Source organism: Cydia fagiglandana, chromosome 25 (assembly GCF_963556715.1).
Source record: "Cydia fagiglandana chromosome 25, ilCydFagi1.1, whole genome shotgun sequence".
NCBI classification, from domain to species: Eukaryota; Metazoa; Arthropoda; class Insecta; order Lepidoptera; family Tortricidae; genus Cydia; species Cydia fagiglandana.
Genome location: NC_085956.1, coordinates 7,168,291 through 7,195,873, shown reverse-complemented (window position 1 = coordinate 7,195,873; position 27,583 = coordinate 7,168,291). Strand labels below are relative to the sequence as shown.

The window sequence follows — 27,583 nt, the reverse complement described above, 5'->3', positions numbered from 1 at the left end:
GCATAATTTAGTCTAAGCCAAGTTTGCACCAACTTGGCAGCAACAATATGCGCTATCGCCTTATGTGGCTCATATTTTCATATGAATTTTGAATTTTGTGGACGGATGGACGTCGACGGACTATATAAAGTTGGTCAAGCAGATCTTGTCAGTAGAAAATGACGGGAAATTTGAAATATGTATGTGTTTTATGTGTCTAATTTCAAGTGACATTTTAGCATTTTTGTTTAGCATATTTCAAAATACTTTGGCATAATTTTGGCATAATCTAGATATTAGTCTAGCATTTTTTCAAAGTCAGAGTTGGCAACACTGCGGTCTATAGTCTAATAGGTAGATTGGTTTTGTGAATCGCCAGCAGACCGGAATGATGTTTGTCTATCTCCGCTGTAGGGCAATGCCAAGGTCCGCTATAAAAGCCCCCGCCAGCTTACGAAGAAAGCTTTCTGCCGGCCGACGCGGGCTCTCACGTACGTACTTTTACTAATTTTTCGCAAATGTTAGTACAGCTTGGCAAAAAAGAGTAGAAATTAAAAAGTGGCAACATTGTAGTGTCGTCCCTTTCAAACCAATCTATATAAGAAAACGGGAGGACACTACAATGTTGCCACTTTTTAATTTCTACTCTTTTTTGCCAAGCTGTAATTTCAGTGTTAATCCAGGAAATAGGGTATTTGACTACTAGTCAAATCAGTTACTTTTTATGAACTGTCAAAACCATTTTGCTACTATTGAATTTATATGAAACACTAGCATGTGACGTCACAATCGAATTACCTACTCTTTAATAGATTTATGCGAGTTTTAAAATAGAAATTGTGTCTAAAAATAACTGCTGTCTACGTTTCTCTATTAATCTTCTGATGCTTTATTTGATACATGGTGTAAAATAATTTATTTTAAATACAGTCAAATACCCTATATTAGGGTTTTCCGCGCAAGGCTTTAAGTTCTTTTCCGATGCGGTTTTCGGTTTTTAAAGGTTTCCGAAATGATAAGAAATTATTTTTTAATTCAATTCGGTATTATTTATTAACTAATTTCAAAAGTATAATATTTAGTTATCTCTAAGTAATCTATACAAAAAGGATTTTTAGTAAAAATATACCGAGATATGCTTTATTACTTATTACCTAAGTAAGTACCTAGTTTGTCATCAAAATATTTTTATCAAATAGGTAGTAGGTATCACTAGAGAATTTAAAAACATACGTAGGTATTTGTAAAAAAACCGACTTAGAGTGACGGCACCAATCATGGACATGTTAAGCGCACTAAATTAGAATTTCGTTTAAAAATGGGATGTTTTTTGACGATACAAAAATGGTGATTTTTTTTTCGGCACTCAAATACATGAGGAACATTTAAACAAAACCAAAAATTCTGTATGTTTAATACATAATTAATAAAAAATATATAAATTGAAATTTACGAAATCACCATTGATGGACATCAAAAATTCAGTAATGGACACCCAGTCATGGACATGGACCCAATTATGAACATCCATTAATGGACACTTTTGTATTGAACACATAAATGAAACAAATAATGTCACAAATCAACTTTTATTAACGCTATTTGAACTTTCATTTAGATTTCTAAGTTATACTATAAGAGTTCTAGGACTAATCCGGTTGCCGGCTGCATGAAACAAACCTGATCAAAAAATAGAATATACCTACCCTGTAGAGGTACCTGACATTTAGTACCTTCCAACGCACTTGGTCGGCCTAGGCTTAACCTGGCAGATTTTGTACAAATGGCAAAAACGTTGGACAAAAAAACATCAAAAAAATACCTCATCGAAAAATGGAATTAAACTTGTATGGTAGGATACCTGACCTTGGGGACAGTAAAAAAAAGTGGTCGGCCTCACCTTAGCCTGGCAGTTTTTGCAGTCCGACCAGATTTATTGGACCACATGACACCTACAATTTACCTCATAGCAAAATAGAATTGTTGACGTATGTCTTGGTCGGCCTCACCTTAACCTGACAGCTTTTGCAGTCCGACCACATTTATCCATCCATCTAAGACAAAACAAAGAGCCCAATTATGGACAACTAAAAATACCCAGTTATGGACATCGTCTATTATTGGAAAATAAAGAGCAATCACAAAATCAACCCAACTCAAATGTTTAGTGCAATAAATTAAATAATTTAACAACCGGGTACCAAATTTATAAAAAAAAAACATGAAAAAGACCTATCGAAAAATCGTATGAAACTTGTATGGTACGATAGCTGCCTTTGAGGACAGTAAAAAAAAATGGTCGGCCAAATCCTGTATTGGCCGGCCGATTGGCGATTGGGTCGATCAAATTTGTGGTACCACGTGAGAGCTACAATTTACCTCATCAAGAAATAGAATTGGCAGTTTTTGCTGCCAGGCTACGAGTTTTTGCAGTCCAACCAAATTTGTGGTACCACGTGACAGCTACAATTTACCTATAGGATGAAAAAAACGGATTATAATAGCTAAAATAAACCTATTGACGTATGGCTTGGTCGGCCTCACCTTAGCCTGGCAGTTTTTGCAGTTCGACCAAATTTGTGGTACCACGTGACAGCTAGAATCCCTACAATTTACCTCATCGAAAAATAGAACGAAAAAAACAGATTATAATAGCTAAAATAAACCTGTTGACGTGTCTTGGTCGGCCTCACCATAACCAGTCAGTTTTTGCAGTCCGACCACAGTTATAAAAAAATCATCAAAAAAATCTTATGGAAAAATCGTATGAAACTTGTATGGTACGATAGCTGCCTTTGAGGACAGTAAAAAAAATGGTCGGCCAAATCCTGTATTGGCCGGCCGATTGGCGATTGGGTCGATCAAATTTGTGGTACCACGTGAGAGCTACAATTTGAGGTAAATTGTAGCTCTCACGTGGTACCACAAATCAAGAAATAGAATTGGCAGTTTTTGCTGCCAGGCTACGAGTTTTTGCAGTCCAACCAAATTTGTGGTACCACGTGACAGCTATAATTTACCTTGTCGAAAAATAGGATTAAAAAAACGGATTATAATAGCTAAAATAAACCTGTTGACGTATGGTTTGGTCGGCCTCACCTTAGCCTGGCAGTTTTTGCAGTCCGACCAAATTTGTGGTACCACGTGACAGCTATTATTTGCCTCATCGAAAAATAGGATGAATAAAAAACGGATTATAATAGCAAAATAAACCTGTTGACGTATGGCTTGGTCGGCCTCGCCTTAGCCTGGCAGTTTTTGCAGTCCGACCACATTTATCCATCCATCTAAGACAAAACAAAGAGCCCAATTATGGACAACTAAAAATACCCAGTTATGGACATCGTCTATTATTGGAAAATAAAGAGCAATCACAAAATCAACCCAACTCAAATGTTTAGTGCAATAAATTAAATAATTTAACACAATAAACTAAAAAAGTAATAAAAAGCTTAAGCTTGGACACTTGTCCATTACTGAATTTCATAAAATATCGAATCCAGTAATGAACAAACCCCACAAAAAACTTATTGCTGTGATTGGACATATTCAACTTAGCTCAATTTACTTGCAATATAGTATTATTCAGTAAAAATAACATTAAATCTCATTACAACATAACACAAGATAACACCATGCACAAATATGTACTCACCTCCTTAACGATTTCAACAACAATAACGGATTTTTATGACCACCGCCCGCAACGAGATTTTACTTCGCAGCCATCTTAGAACAAAACGGCTGATTTTGGTGACATGTGTCAAAATGACAGCTCAAACGTCTATTGGTTATGCTTTAGTGTTGCCAGTTGAAAAATGTTGGGACAGTTGCTTAATAAATTCGATCAACGTAAAAAATGTCCATAATTGGTGCCGTGTCCATTACTGGTGCCGTCACCCTAATACATCATAAGTAAATATGTAACATGAAAGCAAGTAAATAAATACCAAATTCAACATAAGGACGAATTGATCGAATGTAAAAACATTGCTAGTTAGTTTAAAAAATTAAGATCATACTTAACTAAAAATGTATAACTAAATACATATATTAGAAACAAAAACATAAACAAAGGTTATTTTATAATTGACTAGGTAGGTAACATTTTCGTGTATTAATTACTCGTAGGTACAGTCACCTGCAATAATATGTTACTCTTCGAAGGCCGCAAAAATATGTGACACGCTTTTATGGCTCTACAAATAAGATCGTGTCAGATATTTTTGCGGCCTTCGTTGCGTAACATATTATTGCAGGTGACTGTACATATACCTATATATAGGTGGTGAAGCAAATCTTGTCAGTAGAAAAAGGCGCCTAAAATTCAAATTTTCTATGAGACGATATCCCTTCGCGCCTACATTTCTCAAATTTGCCGCCTTTTTCAACTGACAAGATCTGCTTGACCAAGTATAGGTACATAAGTTTTTCACAACAAACTAGGAAAATTCTTTATAATCTGAAAGTCTATTAGATATGTTATAGACACCTACTCCCGGTCATAAGGGCCCCCCCCACATCTGGCGTCTTTCGAGCGTCGGCGTCTACAATTCTATGGCCGACGTCGACCCAACGTTGACGCAGCGTCGACGCAACTGCGCAGCGACGTCATTTTCCATAGCGCTGACCAGACGCCGACAGACGCCGACGCTCGAAAGACGCTAGATGTGGGGGGGCCCTTAGCTTAACCCTGCCATTGCTCAAAAAAACATCTTAAACCAACGGTATCTACTTACTGCTCTTTTACGTGATAATCTATCTAGGAGACCAAGCTTTGCTCGGAAAAAATAAAAAAACTTAAAAATGCGTACCTATTGGGTAGGCGCGTATATGGTTCGCGTATTATGGCTCCTCTACACGATGGGCCAACGCCGGCCACTCCAAGGTACGCATTTATGCGTTAGAGGGAGCAAGTGATATTGCTATCTCATTCTGCCGCATGGCTGCGTCCCTTGGAGTGGCCGGCGTTGGCCCATCGTGTAGAGGAGCCATTATTTATTTATTTATTTATTTATTTCAAAACAAGTTAAACAGCATAACAGTAAAAAAAAAAAAACCAAAGCACTGCTAACTTAAAGATTAAAGAAGAAGAATACAATATGTATACAATTCATCACAAGTTACAAAAACATAAATTAACACATTTTAAACAGTAGAAGGACGTGCATCCATCTTCTCACAGAACCTCAAACATTCAACACGCACAACCACCAGTCTGCTTGCAAACAAATCACACTGAGAGGCCGATGCGAGGAGCGCATTCAAAAGGAGCAAAGAACGAACCAGAGGGGAGTTCCTACGTGATACGCGTTATGCGTAGGGTATTTGACTACTAATCAATACAGTTTCTTTTTTCGAACTGTCAAAACGATTTTGATACTATGGAATTTATATGAAACACTAGCATGTGACGTCACAATCAATTGCTTCTTAGTGTGCTATTGTACCTTACTTTCTTTGTAACTAGTGATCAAACTGGGAGGTGATTAACGGCTCGATCCGGAAAATAAATTAGTTGTCTAACATTAAGAAGTTACGATATGGATAATTTAAAGATATTTGTAAGGTAGATATGTCAAATTTGACGTTTCCGCGATTCTGGACGTGCTCTTGAACGATTTCCACAAATTATGACTTAGATATCCAAGTCACATCTAGTCGATATCTAATGTAGATCCCAAAAATCTCTAGTTCGTCTCTAATCTTGCAATTATCTCGTTTCCCGAATACGCCTGGTATATAGTTTCTAGTTTAACGGAAACTACAGAAAGGTTAGAATGTTTCTACACAATAGATCGTAAAAACGGGAAATTAGGCATTGTCTAGGTTTAGGACCTAGGTTCCTGGTTAGAGTACATGTGTTTTGCGAGAATGTAAAATGTGGCTTGGAATTTAACTTAAGTAATATGGTATTTGACTGTATTTAAAATTAATTATTATACACCATGCATGAAACAAAGCACCAGAAGATTAGAGAAACGTAGACAGCAGTTATTTTTAAACGCAAGTTCTATTTTAAAACCCGTATAAAACTATAAAGAGTAGGTAATTTGATTGTGACGTCACATGCTAGTGTTTCATAATAAATTCCATAGTATCAAAATCGTTTTGACAGTTCGAAAAAAGAAACTGATTTGACAAGTAGATAGTGTCGATGAGTATTAGAGTTACTTACTTAGATCAAGAAAGGTCTGCAGCGATTTTGATAGCCCACGCAATGCAAGTGTTATTTATACGTCATTATTTCATAGATGTTTGACGTTTAAAATAACACTTGCACTAAAATCGCTGCAAAATTTTCTTGGAGTAACTCTAGTAAAGTTGTCTGTTGAAAAAAATAGTACAGTCAGCGATTAAAGCTTGTATTAAAAATGATTTTTTTTTGCCAATAAACTTAACGTGTGTACAAAATAGAATACCTATTTACTTACTGTTTACCATCAATCTGGGCCTAAACATTAACTGTAGTGTAACTATGCAAACTGCATCTTTAAAGGTCATTGAACCCAACCGGTTAGCACTATTGATGTACCAATCCAATCGTAACTTATCTTTTACCTAATAACTATTCGACTAAAACAATCTAAACCCAACCTTAAAACTTCCCACCAAAGTTTAAATTCGTTTGATTTTTCACGACTAGTTCCAATTGTTTATCTGACAGCTGCAATTAATTCTAAATCTTAATACATAAGTATAGAGTTGAGATTTGGTTGGTTTAACAAATGACCGGTTTTGGTACGCCGCTAGGCAAAACCATAAAACTAAAGATTTCAACATGAAACATCGATGTTTGAAAACCTCGTATCCGATTATGGTGCATCATTCTAAATTGAGTCTTAAAACTAATCGCGTAAAACTCAATTTTGCAGTTAAAAACTATCACAAATGAGAGTTATTCCGGTTATCGTTATCAATGTCTATGGTTGATGAATAGTTTTTTTTTTTAACTAGACGGGAAGTAACAAGTAACTGTATATCTATTTCCGGATTCTTTAATTGGTAACCGTTATTTGTAATTTATATTCATAACTGTATATAAGGTAAGTACTAGTGCTCGACGCTGCACTAGTATTCGACATGGGCACTTTATGTCAAACTAATATAGGTTAAATTTGAACGGCGAAGATTTTTCTGTATTCAAATTTATTCCTTGTCACTTTGACATAAAGTGCCCATGTCGAATACTAGTGTAACGTCGAGCACTAGTACTTCTACCTTAGTAACTGTATTAGAGACATGACCACGTCAATTAAAATAATTGTAAGAAAACTTTAGAAAATTTTAAATAACACATCCTCTTTTATATTACAGGTCAACTTCTTTGATAAATAAAAAAAAAACTTGTAAATTTCTGAATTCTGCGTAGCTCGTAGGTACACTGAGAGAAAAGTACAACAAAAATACACTTAGAATTACAAAAATAAACTTAATCCGGGGACAAGGAGAGTTAACTAATAGGAACAAATTGACTTTTGCAATTTCTATTAGTTCTTGCAATTCCTATTATCTGTTTGTTGAAATTATATTTGGGATTACTGAGCTGTTTGTAGAAATAAATAAACTTTACAGAAATAGTGAAACGTCCATAATTATTACTAAAACTTCATTTTTTCCCCCAGTACAGAACTGTTTTTTAAATCCTGGTGATGATTTTTCTGTCAGTGTAGGGTCAGCCAAGAAAGTGGTCTACCACTTTTCGACTCTATCAATCAGATGATAGCTAGTTAGTTAGATAGTTAGCCACTGTACATGAAACCACAGATTTACTTTTAAAAAATATTGACACTAGTCTAGTACACACTATTTTAATTGTAGTTAGTTTTAGTTTTATATTCCTGTTTATGTCTTTTAGTAATTTAAATTTATATTAATAAATATGTGACAGTCTAGTAGTGTCAATAGAAAAATTCCCAAAAATAGAAAAATAGTATAATTGCTAACGTTATCAGCGTCTTTTTCCAAAACTAACTGGTGTTTCCTATTGCAGCTACTCAACACAAGATGGCGTTGTCTTCAATAAGCAGATTAGTTCTGCTAGTCATCGTGGCGTACAGCGAGGCATCCGACTTAAAGTTATCCCGAAGTGAGTATATGCGCCGCTAGATGGCATATATTTCAGTTTTAAATACGTGAAGATGAGTAAGAAATAAAGACAGCAATTTCCATTATAATATTTATAATATAACTCCCCATTCCATAATTAACGATTTTACCTAAATGGTTTAATGGTTAATAAAAAAAGCTATTAAAAATTTAACTTCATGTAGTCATGTTTTTAAAAAAATACATGTTTTTTTTACTTTCCTCGTAATTGAAATGAACATAGTGTTTAACTCGGGTTAATGGTATCATTTTAGTCTCGAACTACCTCGGCGGAAATTATTGCCTGTCATCCCTTATGGGGAACCCATGCCCCAATGACCTTCGATCTGAATACCTTAAATTTCTAATTTTTTTTGTAGCTCATAAGCTCATACCATATTAAGAACAACGACTGTAAGCAATATAGTATCCCATATTTACTTCAAAGTTCACTGTCTTCGAGATACCTATTTGACATCAAAGTTGAACAATATTAGGCCAAAAAAAAGGTTTTCTGGCCATAACTTTTGTGTTAATTAGTTTAAAATTGAAACCCTAGCTAGATATGAACACAAATATGTAGATTTTGTGCATGTTAGATCTTTCACAGCAATGTAGATGCAAAAAAAGTGTTTTATAGAAAATGTTAAAAAAAATATAAATAAATAAGTACTCATTTCTTTCAAAATCCGGTAGACAAACAATGGAGATTAAATATTGAAGAACCGATAGCTTTATAATTCTATCTGAAGTGCACAAGTAGGAGATACGATAGGTACAAAACTTGTCAAAGATCGATGAAAACCTCGACCCCTTAATTAACAATCTACTATTGTTTAATTTGTCAGCAATAAGACAAGCGCCCGGCAGCATCTTCACCGTCGGCAATGGTGAACAGTGTCTCGGCTCCGACAGGACGACTGGCGGGGTCTGCTTGTCGAGGAACCAGTGTAACACGCAAGGAGGGAAGGCTATCGGCTTCTGTGGAGTCTTTGCTACATGTTGCTCCCGTGAGTATATGACATACATACATACAATATAATCACGCTTATTTCCCGGACGGGTAGGCAGAGACCACGGATTCCCACGGAGATGAAATTAAGTTTAAAATAAATACTAGCAAAAAGCAGAGCTTTGTAAGGGGTCGCGGAGTTTTTCTACCTAAACGTACCGGACCGCGGACTTTGGTCCACCCAGTCCGAGGCTTGTTCCATGTTCGATCGAGTGGGTACGTAATAAGTCCGTTAAGGACGCAGCTATAAGTGAGAGCAAGAAAGAAATATACCTACTAATTGGACCCCGGTCGCTGTCCGGTACGCCTGTCTTTTTACAGCTTTTACTTTGTCCATTAAAAATGTGTCCAGACAACACAATCAAATTACCAATATCATCCACACATAATATACAATTTCATAAGCGCTTATCCATCTTACACGATATACATCCTACACGGTCGCCCAGTACTTTTTACCCGACTACGGCAACGCAAAAGGAGGGTTATGATTTTGACCGGTATGTATGTGGGTATGTATGTATGTATGTATGTATGTTCATCTGTTCCCTCATAACTTCTAAAGTACTTATTATATTTTAACAAACGATGTGTCATTCGAATCGTCTTAATCGTCCGCTGGTTATAGGCTATATGGCGTCACAAAAAAATGAACAATGCGTCCTCTAGAGGTCATAAAATCACGAACCAAAAAACTAAAATTAAGTAATGATGATGTGTTATACATCATTGGAAAGAGCTCAATTAGCACATTTCAAATATATATGTTAACTTTTGCACCCGGCTTTGCTTGCATGCGCCAGATAAAACATTAATTTATCGGTTAGGTGATTCGAACTATGAATCTACAAGCGCTCTGGATTCTATCCGCGTGTTACGCGACTACGGCGATACAAGAAGGTTTTTGCAAAAGAAATTTGTTTGGCTGCTATACATGGTGTTTTTTTAATGTCCTGCAACATTTTATAACGTGAATAGGTATAGAAGTCCTGATCCACCAAAATGTACGAGTATGAAACGATCAATTTTTTACAAGATACGTACGCGTTCCGAAGCCGGGCGCCTTCGGCGCCCTCATACTAAAAGAGTCGGGCGGAGCCCGACGTACGCGTTGCAAAGCCGGGCGCCTTCGGCGCCCTCATACTAAAAATGTCGGGCGTAGCCCGACGTACGCGTTCGAAAGCCGGGCGCTTTCGGCGCCCTCATACTAAAAGAGTCGGGCGTAGCCCGATATACGCGTTCCAAAGCCGGGCGCCTTCGGCGTCCCCATACTAAAAGAGTCGGGCGTAGCCCGACAAACGCGTTCCAAAACCGGGCGCCTTCGGCGCCCTCATACTAAAAGTGTCGGGCGTAGCCCGACGTACGCGTTCCAAAGCCGGGCGCCTTCGGCGCTCCCATACTAAAAGAGTCGGGCGTAGCCCGACAAACGCGTTCCAAAACCGGGCGCCTTCGGCGCCCTCATACTAAAAGTGTCGGGCGTAGCCCGACGTACGCGTTCCAAAGCCGGGCGCCCTCATACTAAAAAAGTCGGGCGGAGCCCGACGTACGCGTTCCAAAGCCGGGCGCCTTCGGCGCCCTCACACTAAAAGAGTCGGGCGGAGCCCGACGTACGCGTTCCAAAACCGGGCGCCTTCGGCGCCCTCATAGGCACTAAAGGGCGTATAACCTGATATAGGCGGCGCTCTGCGTGCATTTCTGTACTGAGGACCCCCTCGCAAAAGTAATATAAAGTGACTTCAAAAAGTTAGTAACGAAATCATGACCCCAAAATTAATTAAATAAAAAATAAGTTCTAAAACTAAAACCCGACTACTGCAAATCGCGCTCTAAAAAGTATGAAACAAGATAGAATTCTTATCTAAAAAAAAAATAAGTTCTAAAACTAAAACCCGACTACTGCAAATCGCGCTCTAAAAAGTATGAAACAAGATAGAATTCTTATCTAAAATTATCAAGCAGGAAATATTATAAATGTTACCATTTTTTATATAAAAATACAACGTAATATAATTTACTGATTTTTTTTATATATTTACAGAGATTCAGAGGATAGCCGTGGTCGTATGCCACATTACTTTTAAGTTTATAATCGTGGCATACGACCACGGCGATCCTCTGAATCTCTGTAAATATATAAAAATCAGTAAATTATAATACGTTGTATTTTTATATAAAAAAAATGGTAACATTTATAATATTTCCTGCTTGATAATTTTAGATAAGAATTCTATCTTGTTTCATACTTTTTAGAGCGCGATTTGCAGTAGTCGGGTTTTAGTTTTAGAACTTATTTTTTATTTAATTAATTTTGGGGTCATGATTTCGTTACTAACTTTTTGAAGTCACTTTATATTACTTTTGCGAGGGGGTCCTCAGTACAGAAATGCACGCAGAGCGCCGCCTATATCAGGTTATACGCCCTTTAGTGCCTATGAGGGCGCCGAAGGCGCCCGGTTTTGGAACGCGTACGTCGGGCTCCGCCCGACTCTTTTAGTGTGAGGGCGCCGAAGGCGCCCGGCTTAGGAACGCGTACGTCGGGCTCCGCCCGACTTTTTTAGTATGAGGGCGCCCGGCTTTGGAACGCGTACGTCGGGCTACGCCCGACACTTTTAGTATGAGGGCGCCGAAGGCGCCCGGTTTTGGAACGCGTTTGTCGGGCTACGCCCGACTCTTTTAGTATGGGAGCGCCGAAGGCGCCCGGCTTTGGAACGCGTACGTCGGGCTACGCCCGACACTTTTAGTATGAGGGCGCCGAAGGCGCCCGGTTTTGGAACGCGTTTGTCGGGCTACGCCCGACTCTTTTAGTATGGGGACGCCGAAGGCGCCCGGCTTTGGAACGCGTATATCGGGCTACGCCCGACTCTTTTAGTATGAGGGCGCCGAAAGCGCCCGGCTTTCGAACGCGTACGTCGGGCTACGCCCGACATTTTTAGTATGAGGGCGCCGAAGGCGCCCGGCTTTGCAACGCGTACGTCGGGCTCCGCCCGACTCTTTTAGTATGAGGGCGCCGAAGGCGCCCGGCTTCGGAACGCGTACGTATCTTGTAAAAAATTGATCGTTTCATACTCGTACATTTTGGTGGATCAGGACTTCTATACCTATTCACGTTATAAAATGTTGCAGGACATTAAAAAAACACCATGTATAGCAGCCAAACAAATTTCTTTTGCAAAAACCTTCTTGTATCGCCGTAGTCGCGTAACACGCGGATAGAATCCAGAGCGCTTGTAGATTCATAGTTCGAATCACCTAACCGATAAATTAATGTTTTATCTGGCGCATGCAAGCAAAGCCGGGTGCAAAAGTTAACATATATATTTGAAATGTGCTAATTGAGCTCTTTCCAATGATGTATAACACATCATCATTACTTAATTTTAGTTTTTTGGTTCGTGATTTTATGACCTCTAGAGGACGCATTGTTCATTTTTTTGTGACGCCATATAGCCTATAACCAGCGGACGATTAAGACGATTCGAATGACACATCGTTTGTTAAAATATAATAAGTACTTTAGAAGTTATGAGGGAACAGATGAACATACATACATACATACATACATACCCACATACATACCGGTCAAAATCATAACCCTCCTTTTGCGTTGCCGTAGTCGGGTAATTATCAAGCAGGAAATATTATAAATGTTACCATTTTTTTTATATAAAAATACAACGTATTATAATTTACTGATTTTTATATATTTACAGAGATTCAGAGGATCGCCGTGGTCGTATGCCACGATTATAAACTTAAAAGTAATGTGGCATACGACCACGGCTATCCTCTGAATCTCTGTAAATATATAAAAAAAATCAGTAAATTATATTACGTTGTATTTTTATATAAAAAATGGTAACATTTATAATATTTCCTGCTTGATAATTTTAGATAAGAATTCTATCTTGTTTCATACTTTTTAGAGCGCGATTTGCAGTAGTCGGGTTTTAGTTTTAGAACTTATTTTTTATTGTAATTCAACTGGCTGTCCTACATAAGTACCTAATGTTGGGTCAGCGAGCCAATGTCCTTGAATTTATTTATGCGTCCACACCATACGATTGAGCGTAAAACTATCCCGTCTGGACACCTACTGGCGGTAATCGTGCTGCTCCGCACATAAACTTACGTATATTTTGCTCTCTTAAGTGCTCTGATGAGGTGCTACTCTCCTAAGTGCTCATCAAGACGAGCAAGATGACCAAAACAGCGTGTGCCTATGTTGCAACAAACGTGAATTCCACTAAATACTGCCAGGGTTCAGCTACAGCTCTATCTTGAGTATCTCCTAAGTGCTCAAAAAGACGAGTCGGATGACCAAAACAGCGTGTGCCTATATTGTATAAAAGCCGAGCTCCACTAATAGGTACTGCTAGAGTTCAGCATAAGCTATCTTGGGCACTACTCTACCAAGTGATCATCATGACGAGACGGATGTCCAAAACAGCGTGTGTCTATGTTGCACCAAACCCGAGCTCCACTAGGTACTGCCAGGATTCAGCATAGCTCTATCTTGGGTGCTACTCTCCTAAGTGCTCAACAAGACGAGTGAGATGACCATAACATCGTGTGATTCGTGTGCCTATATTGCAACAAACCTGAGTTCCACTAAATACTACCAGGATTCAGCTACAACTCTATCTTGGGTATCTCGTCCCAAGTGCTCAAAAAACGAGTCGGATGACCAAAACAGCGATTGCCTATGTTGCACCAAACCTGCGATCCAATAGGTACTGCCAGGGCTCAGCATCAGCTCTATCTTGGGTACTGCTCTCCCAAGTGCTCATTCTGACGAGTCGGATGTCCAAAACAGCCTGTATCTATGTTGTACCAAACCTAAGTTCTACTAGGTACAGCCAGGGTTTAGCATCAGCTCATCAGCTCTATCTTGGGTACTGCTCTCCCAAATACCCATCAAGACGTGTCGAATGACTAAAACAGCGTGTGCCTATGTTGCACCAAACCTGAGTTCCACTAGGTACCTACAGCCAGGGTTCAGCATCAGCTCTATCTTGGGTACTACTCACCTAAGTGCTCATCAAGACGAGTCGGATGACCAAAACATCGTGTGCTTTTTTCACCAAACTCATACGTGTGGGGCATCTATGGATATTAGGTAGGTCTTCCAAAATGATATTGAGGTTTCTAATATATTTTTTTTCTAAACTGAATAGTTTGCGCGAAAGACACTTTCGAAGTGGTAAAATGTGTGTCCCCCCCCCCCCCCCTCCTCAGTAACTTCTAAAATAAGAGAACGATAAAACTAAAAAAATATATGATGTACATTTACCATGCAAACTTCCACCGAAAATTGGTTTGAACATGATCTAGTAAGTAGTTTTTTTAATACGTCACAAATCGTAAACCGCAATTTTATTATGTTACTTATTGCTACGGAACCCTTCATGGGCAAGTCCGACTCTCACTTGGCCACTTTTTTTGTATTCATCGTTGTTAGCACATTAGCACGAATTTTAATTCATAATTTTTCTAACAGATGGCGCTAGTAGTAATACAAAGTGTTATTCCTTTATTTTATTTTTTTAGGTTTATAAAATTATATTTTTTATGTTTGATAACACATCTAGACTTGAATTTAAATTACTATGTTAAATCTCAAACTTATCAGTGCTATAGTTTTTCCGTAAAGTGTACTACAAGAATGCATAGTTTGTCGAATAGTGATAGGGCTCGCTTCTCTCGCCCTAATTATAGGGACATTTTTACACAAAACTAAGTCCCACGGTAAGCTCAAGAAAGCTTGTGTTGTGGGTACTCAGACAACGATAGGTATAGTTATATTATACCTATATATAATATAACTGTGACCGAAGAGCTGGCGGCTACCTCGCACAACATTGCAATACAGCGAGGAAATGCCGCCAGCATCCTTGGTACAATTGCCTCAAGGGCCTATTTTAGATTTAAGCTAGTTATTAATTTATTTTAGTAATACCACTGTATATATCTTGTTTGTAAATAAATGATTTCAAATACTAAGTAAGAGATGGCGTTATTTTTAATTCTAGTGAACGCCTGCGACGTCCGAACTAACACAAAGGTGGCAGTGTTCATCAACCCCCCTCTAAACCGTGAATCGTCAGGCCTGGAGTGTTCATACAACGTCGAGATCAACAATAACAACGTTTGTCAGATGAGGATTGACTTCGAGACCTTCAACTTAGCGCCGCCAACTACGGTAAGTTTCGCTACTTGTCAATAGATGGTGTATTCATCAACCTTTCATTAACTGTATGCCACGTCATGTCATGTAAAGAATGTTGAAACTCGAAATCGTCAATGAATAGTCTGGCAAACACAAACAATTTACGACATCAGGAAAATTAACGTTTATTTGTTATTTTACCAGGTGGACGCGGTGGAGAACGTCACTCAAAGGCCGGGCTTTACGTGCAGAAACGATATCTTCCAAGTAACCAACCTTCAGGCCAACTCTGACTTCCTACCGCCTCTCTGTGGTGACAACAATGGACAACATTGTAAGTGCCCCCAATACTGTTTTATCCGAAACCTAATCACATTAATTTTAAAGTTATGTTCGTCTTGAACCCCCCCCCCCTAACTTTTGTATCGTTTACCCCATAATGTTCGTCAGGGTAAACCCATCAAAAAACAAAAAAGCCATAAGAGTAGGTATCATAAAGCCTTTCCATCCGAATTAGCATTAATATTGTGTTGGTTTTACCCCTAACTTGTTCCATTTTTCCCCACAGTGTAAGTTAGGGTTAACGCGTCTACCAACATAATGACCATAACAAAAGTGATAAGGATATCAGAATAATATAATAAAAGCTGTCCAGTGTCCACCCGTATCAAATATAAAATATAATTTATTTCGGACGATGATTCAATCTAGTAACAAACGTACAAATAGACTTAAATTACTATGTTAGTACCCAAACTAAGACGTTGGGAGTTGGGAGGTCCAGTGCCTAACTAATGAACTATCTTCTATCCCATCTCCCTGCCACTACGGCCAGGAGACAATGGCGGCTGTCGCGCACCCCGCCTAAGCTGATTTAGCTGTGTTTAAGTTGTGTTAGTTTTACCCCTAACTTCATAACTTGTACCATTTTGCCCCACAGTGTACGTCAGGGTAAACGCGTCTACCAACAGCCGTTCCATCCGCATCAACTTCAAGATCGCTGATCGCAATACCCAGCCGAACTTGCCCCAGGCTACCTGGAAAATCAAGGTCACTCAGTTGGAGTGCTTCAATACTTTGGGGTATTTTTTTTCTGTATGCCCTACATCGAATTAACAATATATGAGCGACTGAGCGAGTTAACCTTTTCGACGCCGTGTCAAACACAAAAGCTGTCACGGGGACGCCACGTCACCGAAGTGTCAAAACTGAAATTGAACTTTATGCATGATTATGCCCGTAGGTCTATGTTGCTCTGTGGTCTGTGACCGATTAATCAGTCTTTGGCGTTGAACCTGCGGTACGGATATATCGGTCATTGGCGTCCAAAAGGTTAAATCATCAGTGAGTTGAAGAGTGAGCGAGTTCAATGAAAATATATAGTTCATTTAAATCACTCACTCGTGAACGACACGTCTACTAGAATCACGTTCAGACTCCTCCTCTGAAGCAAAACCTCCCGTCGTCACCCCTCCTCCTCCTCCCTCCTCCTCCTCGAAAGCTCATCCTCCTCCCTCCTCCTCGAAAGTTCCTCCTCCTCCGAAGCGTCCTCGGAAGGCTGTTGCTACTGCCACGCACGCAATTTAAGTTGATGTTAGAATCATGATTGTTACTTGGTCCTCCTGTTTGAATCCATCATCATCATCATCAGGCTATAGCAGTCCACTGCTGGACATAGCCCTCCCCTAAAGAGCGCCATAGCGCCCCGTCTTCAGCTTGCCGCATCCAGCATCTGCCTGCAATCGTTCGCAGATCGTCATCCCACCTGGTCGGGGGGCGTCCTACACTACGTTTCCTGTCCGTCGTCCTGTTTGAATCCGACTGTACCTAATACCTGTCTTTGACTTTCAGGAAATACCGCGATGGTATCCTGAACGCCATCACATCGTCTCTCCCGTCGTCGCCGCTGTCGAGCTCCGCCGACAGAGACGAGTACCTTATTGGTAGGTGTATCCAACATAAAAATTCCCCGTAGTTACTAAAAACCGAGTTAGTGGTAACTACTAGGATTTATTTTTCCTAGTAGTTACCAGTAGTAAAATATAGAGAAAAAAATTCTCACTGGTAACAACTTGATGGTAACTAGTGGGAATAACCTGTAAAACTGTTGATACTCATAAAAAAATGTACCTACCTAGCTATACTTTTTGTACCTACAGTATAAACCGTGTAGGCTACACGGTTTATACACAATAAATATTTCTGATTTCTTACTCGAAGTGTAAGTTCTGGCCTATATGTTTGGTTTATCTGACCTTATCTATCTATTAAGCCCTTTTATTCCGAGTTAGAGTATGTCTCTAAGCTCAGTGTGCCGCTTGGCAAAGGCCTCCTCCAGCTCTTTCCATTGTGGTCTGTCGTGGGCCACTCTTCTCCAGTTCGGGCCCGCTGTGAGTTTGAGTTCATCCTCCCATCTTGTTCGAGAACTGGCCCTGTATCCTTCTTCTTTTTTCTTTTCTTTTTAGCCCTTTTCAATCTTTGAGATGTAGGCCTCCTTAAATTTTTGCCATTCTGATCAATTTTGTACCCTTGTACCCATTTTGATCCAGCTGTTCTTTTGATGTCGTCATACCAACGTATTTTTGGTTTTTCGACCCTTATTTTATTATTATTACTTTAATTTACAGCACCTCCCGGTTGCCTGCAGTACTACCCAGACCGTTCTGGCTCCTTCGAATCCTTCAACTACAACAGAGGCGCCGGACCTTACATAGCTAACCTCGCCTATGCCACGTGCTTTAAGCGGACTTCTGACGTTTGCGGTATTAAGTGAGTACATTCTTGAACTATTTCTTTGAGCACGCACGCACCGTTTTCCATTCCCTTTTTCTTTCTTTGAATTTCATAATTTCAGGATTCTATTTTCAGATTTTAATTTTGGTTTATTTCCACAGGCTAACAGCCGCTAGCTTCGACATGGCCTATCGTCAGGAAGACAACCTATACCTCGACACCGACTGCCAAATCAACCCGTTCACCCAAGGCGCGGCGCAGTCTGAGGACTACCTCTTCATTCCTGAGGCTGAGACAGCCGACGGGTTGAGAGGGGCCAAGTTCTGCGGGGAGAGTGCCAGCAACCAGATTATTGCTTGTAAGTTCTCTTTCATCTTCTGAAGAGTAGTTATTTCATAATGTAGGTAACATTTTAAGCCCGTCCAGGCTTATATATCTTTAACCCTGAGGCTGAAACAGCCGACGGGTTGAGAGGGGCCAAGTTCTGCGGGGAGAGTGCCAGCAACCAGATTATTGCTTGTAAGTTCTCTTTCATCTTCTGCAGATAAGTTATTTCATAATGTAGGCAATATTTTAAGCTCGTCCAGTCTGATATATCTTTAACCCTGAGGCTGAGACAGCCGACGGGTTGAGAGGGGCCAAGTTCTGCGGGGAGAGTGCCAGCAACCAGATTATTGCTTGTAAGTTCTCTTTCATCTTCTGCAGATAAGTTATTTCATAATGTAGGTAATATTTTAAGCCACTCCAGTCTGTTATATCTTTAACCCTGCGGTTGAGACTGCCGACGGGTTGAGACGGGCCAAGTTCTGCGGGGAGAGTGCCAGCATAATGTAGGTAACATAATCTATCAGTTTTTAATTTTTTAACAAGCAGAAACGTCTGCGCACGATGCTATTAAGCTTAGGATAAATTTAAAAGTAGAAAAGTTACTGTCTTGTGTGAGACTTGAACTCACGGCCTCTGGATCGATACTCCAGCGCTCTGCCATCTGAGCCACCAAGACCTCATCCCTAGCCAGCAAAATTTATTCTAAGCTTAATCTGTCAGTTTCAAGTTGTCATTTAATTTCATGGTAATTTTATTGCCAGGTGCGGTTTTTATTGAAATTCCCGCGTATTTTTCCCTCACCCCGAAACCCGACAAGTTATGATAACATTAACCTACTTAAACCGACAATTTTTTTTTTTACAGCTACCCCGCCCGGCCCTCTATACGTGCACTTCCACAGCGACAACCTGGTGACAGACGACATCAACGAGTTCGGATACAGATTCAACTATAACGTACTAAACAACTGCGTGCTCAAGCGAAAGTGAGCCTTATTGCTTAGTATTAAGAGCCTCGGCTGGCTTGTATTATGAAGCTATCAATTTCAAACTGGGTCTGTGGTCACTTTTTTTTTAAGTTTTTTTAAAGACCTTGAATGGCCATGGCCATGATTTTTTGCCCACAGAAATGCACTTATGACTGTCTAGAATTAAGTAACTTAAGTCCAGTAAAATATTGGGGGCAAAGATATACTTGGTCAAGCAGATCTTGTCAGTAGAAAAAGGCGGCAAATTTGAAAAATGTAGGCGCGAAGCGATAGCGTCTCATAGAAAATTTGAATTTCGCGCCTTTTTCTACTGACAAGATTTGCTTGACCATCTATAACTATTGTGGTTAGGGCATTTTTTTTTAAATTGCAATATTTTTTTTAGAAGTATTAGAGAAGGATATACTACTATTTATTACCAGATCCAGTTGTAATGAAAAAAGCTTAGTATTTTATCTATTTATTTAGAAAATAAAAAATAATATACCCAGCCGACGCAATATGTAATAAATGGGTTTATGATGAAATGAATTATGTTTAAGCGTAAATTATGCATTTATTAAGTGCCAATAGTATTTAGTAATGTAAGACAATAAATTGAAAGAATAAACACATGAAAACATAAATCTTTGTTTCCATTAATGTGTACAAACTCTTGGTCTTGTGTTACTACTTTTAGGCCCACTTGCACCGTCCCACTAACCCGGGGTTAAGCGGTTAAACCGTTAACCGAGTGTCAAATTGTACTGGTAACCATGGTAACTCCAGGTTTAACCGGTTAACCCCGGGTTAGTGGAATGGTGCAAGTGGCGCTTAGCTTACCTGAATCTAATCTGAGAAAAAAAAATTAATACCTATTATAGAAAACAGTTAATCATACATATTTATCCACAAGTACTTTAAATTTAGCCATATGACAGTTACATCCTTTTTGTATCCTTAAATATCTAAAAGTTAATATCACTTAATATAATGAACACAGCGGAATCAAAATGAATTTTTTTTTGGATCTTCCATTAAATGACAATTTAAATGAATCATTAAAACAATCAACATTAAATCTTTATTTATTGGATCACCCATTTGTTGTCAAATGATCCAGTATTATTTCAATGTAACATTTTACAACATATACAGCAATTGCTACAAAAAAATATGTGATGTTCAAAAGGTAAAAGACAAAGGTACCTTAAAAGGTCCTTTAAAGGGACCTTACGGTAGTTTGCGCTTACACTATTGGTGCTACGCGACGTTAGCGCCTACCCCCTATAAGGTACCTTTATCTGAGGAATGTCACATATTAGTAATAGAGTCCCGTTTAAACCTTTTGGGTACAGAACCCTAAAAACAGAGACTACGAAGAACCAGCACAATTATTGGGCCACTGGCACTGAACGGGTTAAACCTTCCTGGTATTATGACTCAATTAGTCTAGTAGTTTTCTGTCCACAGCCAACGCCGGATTTACCATCATTTGCACAGCACACATTAACTCAGGTATTTTGTATATCACGGACAGCTCAAGCAGCCTACTCCAATCCTCCGGCTTAGATGTTAACGCTAACTTTGAAACACATTCCGTTTTCAAACTATCAATCAAATAGTATGAAGCGAGTTTCAGTAACTGCTCAAGTCCGTCTTCCGGTAGCATGTTCAAGTACATATAATCTTTAAGATGCTGAAGTGTAGTTAAAGTGACCCCTTCTATCTCGATCCTGCCTTCGGATGTCTCCTTCCATTCTCGACTAAGCATAGCTTGGAATACATCGCTGCACGCCGCTAGACATGCCCGGTGAACAGCCACGCTGCCTTCAACCGTGCTCAGTTTGAAATCAGTGAAATAAATGTCTTTGTAAAGCTTCACAATGAACGATTCAAGCGCTTTACATGCAGTAATGTTAATGTCCAAAACATCTGTGACTACATTCAGAAAATCTGAATCACATATACTCTTTATCCCAAAGTTCTTCCACTGATCATCACATATCCATTCCGAGTAAAATGGAGTATCGACATCTTGGCACGACACATTTACTTTTACTTTGTAATTTTTAGCGCTGTCATGATTTACTGCTAAAATCTTGCACGTAAAAGCACTTTTGTAGCTCTCGAATTCAAATCGAATGGTAGCCAAGTTGTCTATATGATATTTTTCACTTGTCACAACAAGCGTTCTTTCATTTGCTTTCGAAACTTTCGAACTGTGGTTAACTACACATCTGAGTCTTAAGAAAGTACCCAGTTGCTGTTTTTTTACAAATCTGAAACAAATATATTCGTTTTCACATTGTTTTCGGGTGTAACTCCTAATTGCACCAGTTTATTTTAAATTTTTTGAGAAACAACCGGCGTGGGACCGAATAAAAGAGAATTAAACTTACAATTCCATGGGCATGATGTTCCGAGTATGTCCTCCAGCTGATGTAAATAATGAATCCACCAAATTGCGAAGATTCACAAATATAATAGAAACGATATATGTAAAACTTAATTAAATAGAAAAGTTATCTAAGAAACTGAAGCAAAGTAACCAAACACAACAAGTCGAAATAAACATTTCATTTCAAACTTCAAACAATACCATACCACAGATAAGAAATGTGACATTATATTTTAAAAGCCTTAACAGACTACCGCACCGCGATCTTGTTGCGCCGACCCATAAGTGGGAGCGAGAAAGATATATGTCTATAACCGCGAAAATCAAAGTTAGCAAATTGCGAGCATTTTTCTGTCACTCTAATTACTTTGAGTAAAAGAGAAAGATCCCCGTAATTTACGAATAGTGAGTATTACTGCAATGTTCTGCCACCAGAGTGCAGCACTAAGCTAGCCAGTAAACCATAGAGTAACTTATACATACTGTGCCTTAAACTGTTTTTTGCATGAATCTAGTATATAACTGGATCTGGCATGAGGGGGCATATTTATAGATGGTCAAGCAAATCTTGTCAGTAGAAAATTCAAATTTCCCTTCCTTCGCGTCTACATTTTTCAAATTTGCCGCCTTTTTTTCTACTGACAAGATCTGCTCGACCAACTATACCATAGATGGTATAACTGCAATGTTCTGCCACCAGAGTGCAGCACTAAGCTAGCCAGTAAACCATAGAGTAACTTATACATACTGTGCCTTAAACTGTTTTTTGCATGAATCTAGTATATAACTGGATCTGGCATGAGGGGGCATATTTATAGATGGTCAAGCAAATCTTGTCAGTAGAAAATTCAAATTTCCCTTCCTTCGCGTCTACATTTTTCAAATTTGCCGCCTTTTTTTCTACTGACAAGATCAGGCGGCGTAGCACGGTCGCATTTTTATCCCTTGTCACCATGCCTGTCCCGTTCTAACAAGTGGGTTAGTGCGAAAGGGACGCGCATAGTGATAGTCGATAAAAATAGAACCGTGCTGCGCCCGCTGCTCGACCAACTATACCATAGATGGTATAACTGCAATGTTCTGCCGCCAGAGTACTGATTGTGGTAGTGGCGCCCCCTACGCAGAGTTTCGCGTAATATTCATGAGTGAGTTTAGTTGTAGTTGAGTGACTTTATGGATAAAATTACAACAAAATATTAAATTAACAATATTTATTTAATAATCAATAATACTCCGCATCGATATTTTGACTTGTAAAACCTTTGTATTTTAAAACTACATCACTCTTCCGTGTTCATGTGTATGTTTTTTTCAGTTAGACTTAAGCCTAAACCGCTTGCTGCACACATCACAAGAATACGGCATGTCCCTTATGTGTATTAGCTCATGTGTAGATAAGTTATATTTCTGTGAGAACCTTTTGTCACATGTTTGCAAAAGTATGGTTTCTCACCTGTGTGAATACGAATATGCATCGTTAAATTATGTTTTTCCGAAAACTGTTTCTTACATGTCTCACAAGAAAACGACTTCTCACCAGTGTGAACCCTTTCATGTCTCGCCAAGAGCACTTCCCGTGTAAATTTTTTGTTACATGTTTTACAGATATATGGTTTATTCATATGATTTAATTCGTGGAGCGATAGATGTGTTTTGCGTTGCATTGCATACTTTGCACGAGGACGGATTTTCCCCAGTGTGTATTATTTTATGCTCGACTAAATGAGTTTTATAAGCGAATGGTTTATTACAAATGTCGCAGTTAAACGGCTTCTCCCCAGTGTGTGTTCGCTGATGATGTTTCAAGATGGTTTTTCGTGTGAATTACTTATCGCATGTTTCGCATGTGAACGGTTTTTCACCAGTGTGAATCCGTTTGTGGTTTCTTAGTAAGAAATTATGTTTCAATTTTTTGTTACATATTTCGCAGACGTGTTCCTTTCGAGGCTTAGTTTTGTATTTTCTTCTGGGCTTTACGACGAGAAGACTTTTAGGCTTAGGGCCTGTATCATTGACATTGGCAGATAAGTTAACCTTACACGTTTTATCTTTGCGTAAGTCAGCCTTAGTTTTTAGTATAACTGTATTATTAATATCATCGGATGTTGCATTATTTTCTGCACTAACATCTGGCTCAGCTTTCAAGACTGTGACAGTAATATTGACGGGTGACGAGAAGTTCTCGAGCTTTATTGGCGTTGTATAGCAACAATTTGGCTCAGTTTTTAGCAAAATTGTGTCATTATTAATCTCCGATGATGCGTTGTTTGCTGTATTGTCGGCATCTGCCCCAGTTTCCAACCCTGTATTCTTGCAACAATCAATCTCAGTTTTTCTCACATCTGTATCATTTATACTATCGGTGGATACGTCGCTTTCCAGTTTAGGTGCTGTATTATCAATATCTGCCCCAGTTTTTAACACAACTGTATCGTTAATATTATCGGATGAAGCGTTGTTTCCTATTATGACATCATCTGTCTCAGTTTTCACTACTGTATCATAAATATTTTCCCAAGTGTTGTCCTGCTCAGCCGCTGTGTTATCTACATTTGTCTCAGTTTTCAGCACATTTGTAACAAAATATATCAAAGTAATGTTATTAACCGCAACAACCTTAGTGTTTAACCTCCTTGATCGCAGATGTCTTTAAAGCATTTACTACTACTACTACTACTACTAACTACCTATTATTCAGTCACACGAGCCCACCGCCAAGAAGCCGCTCTCATACAATCGAAATTACGCATTCGAATCGAGGTCTTTTTTAAAACGACATGCTCAACTTTTTACCTATATGTCCTGTAACACACCAAACTGGTATTTTATGAGAGTGTTTATACAAATCAGACAACATCTATGCATTTCTCGCAGTCATGTGAGGAAAACCAATATATCCTATACCTAGTCCGTTTAAGCTCTGCACTAACTTTAACACAGCAAAGCCGTTATGAGCGTTATGTATTTATTCATAGTAATTTGACGATTGTAATGCCATTTCCACACTTAGTATGCAAAGAATGTGCGGTGTTAGCTTGGTTCGACTAGGTACGTTAAGGGTTACAATAAAACACTAAATATTTCTAGAATTATTTATTGAAAATGCAAAATATTTATTACAGAGACCGGGTATCCCATTATTATTGAATAAATTCATTTAATTATATAATAACGTTAAAAATATTATATTATAGCACTGACGCCTCTGACATTACCTGAATCATTGAAGATATTAAATAAATAATATTTTTTCAAGAAAGAGGATTTCCTTGCATACTTTTTACAATATTACTAATTCTTGGTTGTATAGAAGAGATATAACATCGCAAGTCGCTCGCAATATCCATTTCATTAGCTTGTTTCGCTTTAATATCTACAGCAGCCAAAAACGCCTTTTCACATAAATATGTGTTAGAAAAAGGTAAGAATAATCGCAACGCCTGTTCTGATATTTCTGGATAAACTGACAAATATTTGACCCAGAACAAAGTTTTATTTGTCTTATCAAAATCGTATTTCGCAGAGGAATTGTGCTTCATTTCACACGCTAGCTCCTGAAGGTTTTCAGGTAAAGATTCTATTTCGATATGAAATGGATCTATTGCTAATCTAAAAATGGCGTCGTCGTACTGATTCGGGACGTATCGTTGGAATTCTTCGCTTAAATGTTTCAAGTGGTATGATATTTGCGTTTTAATCGCAACATCTTCAAAAACCTCCTTTAATTGTGTTTCTTCTGACATCGCATGTAGTCTTGGGAAAGAGGAATAGTTGCAAGGGTCTGTTAATATCTTACGGTTCCATAATTGCAATTTATCAACATAAGCTTTTATAGTATCACAATGATGAATTATATTCGAGTCTCCCAGTAATTTGAGACCTAGATGATTTAATGAATCGAAAATATCTGCTAGATATGCCAAAAATATTTGTACACCTGGTTTTCCGAAATGTGCGCACAATCTGTCCTGATGGTTATTTTTTCCTAAATACAAAATCACTTGTTCTCTGAGTTCAAATAATCTTGCCAGCATATTTCCTTTTGACAACCACCGGTTTTCGGTGTGGAACAGTACGTAATGTTTTCATTTCTTCTCCCATGTCTTCAAAAAGAGCTTCAAATAGTGGAGTATTTTGCGCGCTTCTTTTGATGTAGTTGACGATGGTAATACACAAATTTAAAACTTCGTGAAGGCCGCTTGGAAGTGTTTTTGCTGCTAAAGCATGTCGGTGAATAAAACAATGAATTACAGTAACTTTGGTGTTCTTTTCTTTGACCAAATGAAGAAACTCGGAGCATGAGCCAAGAATAGCAGGAGCGCCGTCTGTGCAAACTCCAACCAGTTTATCCCATACAATATCATGTGTTGCAAAAAAATCTGATAAAATTGACATAACATCAGCAGCTTCTGTAGAACGTGCTAATTCTATAGACAATAGAATCTCGTCTCTTATTTTTGAATCATGAATGTATCTAGTGAAAATAATTAATTGAGAACATCCTTCGACATCTGTACTTTCCGATAATTGTATTGCAAAGAATGGCGATTGTTTCACAGCGGCGACCACTTGATATTTTATATCTTCAGCCATATCATCGATGTTCCTTTTAATAATGCTATCAGACAGTTGTATTTGTGATATCTTTTGTTTACTCTCAGTACCAAGTACAATATGAACTGCTTTTAAAATGCTCGCTTTTAGAAGTCTTTCGCCAATGTTATGACTTTCCTTTTCTTTTGCGATTTAAAGCGATAACTCGTAGGAAGCCTGTAGCTCTCTTTCCCCAAATCCTGAGTATTCTAGTTCTAACATTTCAGATCCGAAAGCAAAAGACGCATCTTGAACTATCTGATTTGAAGGTTCATGTTCTATTTTTATCCGTTTCAAAGGCGCTGCTTTAGCCTCAAAGAACTCTTTAGTCTGGCATCTCAGATCGCTATGTTTTGTCAACAAATGTCGTTCTAGACGGCACGGTCGCATCGCATCGTTGCTTAGAACTTTGTAGCAGATTACACACATGGGATGAGGGCGGTCACCTTTTTCAATAGCCACGAAACCGTATTTGATGTAGTCATCGTTGTATTTTCGTTTTTTTGCACTCATGATGAAGTTAAATGGTAAATTATTTGCACTGTGTGGGACTGATTGGGTAACTATCCGACGGATAACGGAGTACAGGGTGCAGTGCGCATGTCTGCACATAATGGTCGCGCATTCACCTCCTGTCGTGTCATACGTCACTCTCAGACTCACATGTTTGAACAAGACAGCACATTGACTGGCGATAAAGCGGCGGCCATCTTAGCCCCTCTGGTGGCGAACGCCGGGTGGGGTGAACAACTGAACATTCGATAAGCGGTTGTTTAGTTCGCAATGCGCAGTCGCGTGACGTGTGTTATGTTAGTTTGACCCATCCATGGAATAAGTATTATTTTTTCATTTACAATTTTTCTTCATATATATGGTACAAAAACATGCCAAAAACAATACCTAAATAAAAACAACTTAAAATTACAATTAAACCAAATACAAACTATTCTAAAATAAAACTAAACTAAATCTAATAAAAAAGGCCCCTGCAGTAAGATCCTCAAGATGCTGACTGCAGCATTGAGCGGGATAACTGACAGCTCTTGGATCCCCAGTTGCGTCACAGTCTCTTTGAAAGGTCTCTAAAGAGACTCAGAGCGCCAGGACCCCACGGACCTAGGGACTTGTCACCGAATGGAACAAACCTGTATTCGGCACCGAGACCGAGATAAGATTATTGACAAAAAACTTACCATCAGCTTCAAGAACTTCAGAATTTAACTCTTGTTCAAGTTCCCATGTCATTTGTCATGTCAAAAAAACTAAGGATATGGTAACGTAAAGTGTAAGGTAAGGTACTTAATTTTGATATTACCG

The 27,583-nt window shown here is 38.7% G+C and overlaps 2 protein-coding genes across 2 annotated transcripts; one reads left to right on the top strand and one right to left on the bottom strand.

Moving 5' to 3' along the window:
• The first annotated feature begins 418 nt into the window (after positions 1-418).
• Positions 419-19,363, top strand: LOC134677151 (uncharacterized). The gene is made up of 10 exons (XM_063535610.1): positions 419-470; positions 7,973-8,068; positions 8,916-9,077; positions 15,109-15,278; positions 15,450-15,579; positions 16,186-16,327; positions 17,097-17,188; positions 17,873-18,014; positions 18,140-18,336; positions 19,170-19,363. Exons 2-10 carry the CDS (start codon positions 7,987-7,989, stop codon positions 19,292-19,294), a joined length of 1,242 nt encoding a protein of 413 aa, XP_063391680.1. The 5' UTR covers positions 419-470; positions 7,973-7,986; the 3' UTR covers positions 19,295-19,363.
• A 426-nt stretch (positions 19,364-19,789) lies between these two features.
• On the bottom strand, positions 19,790-21,801 carry LOC134676894 (protein roadkill-like). Its single transcript, XM_063535278.1, has 2 exons — positions 21,675-21,801; positions 19,790-21,554 (listed from the first exon to the last, which is right to left on the bottom strand). Exons 1-2 carry the CDS (start codon positions 21,686-21,688, stop codon positions 20,720-20,722), a joined length of 849 nt encoding a protein of 282 aa, XP_063391348.1. The 5' UTR covers positions 21,689-21,801; the 3' UTR covers positions 19,790-20,719.
• Positions 21,802-27,583: the final 5,782 nt, after the last annotated feature.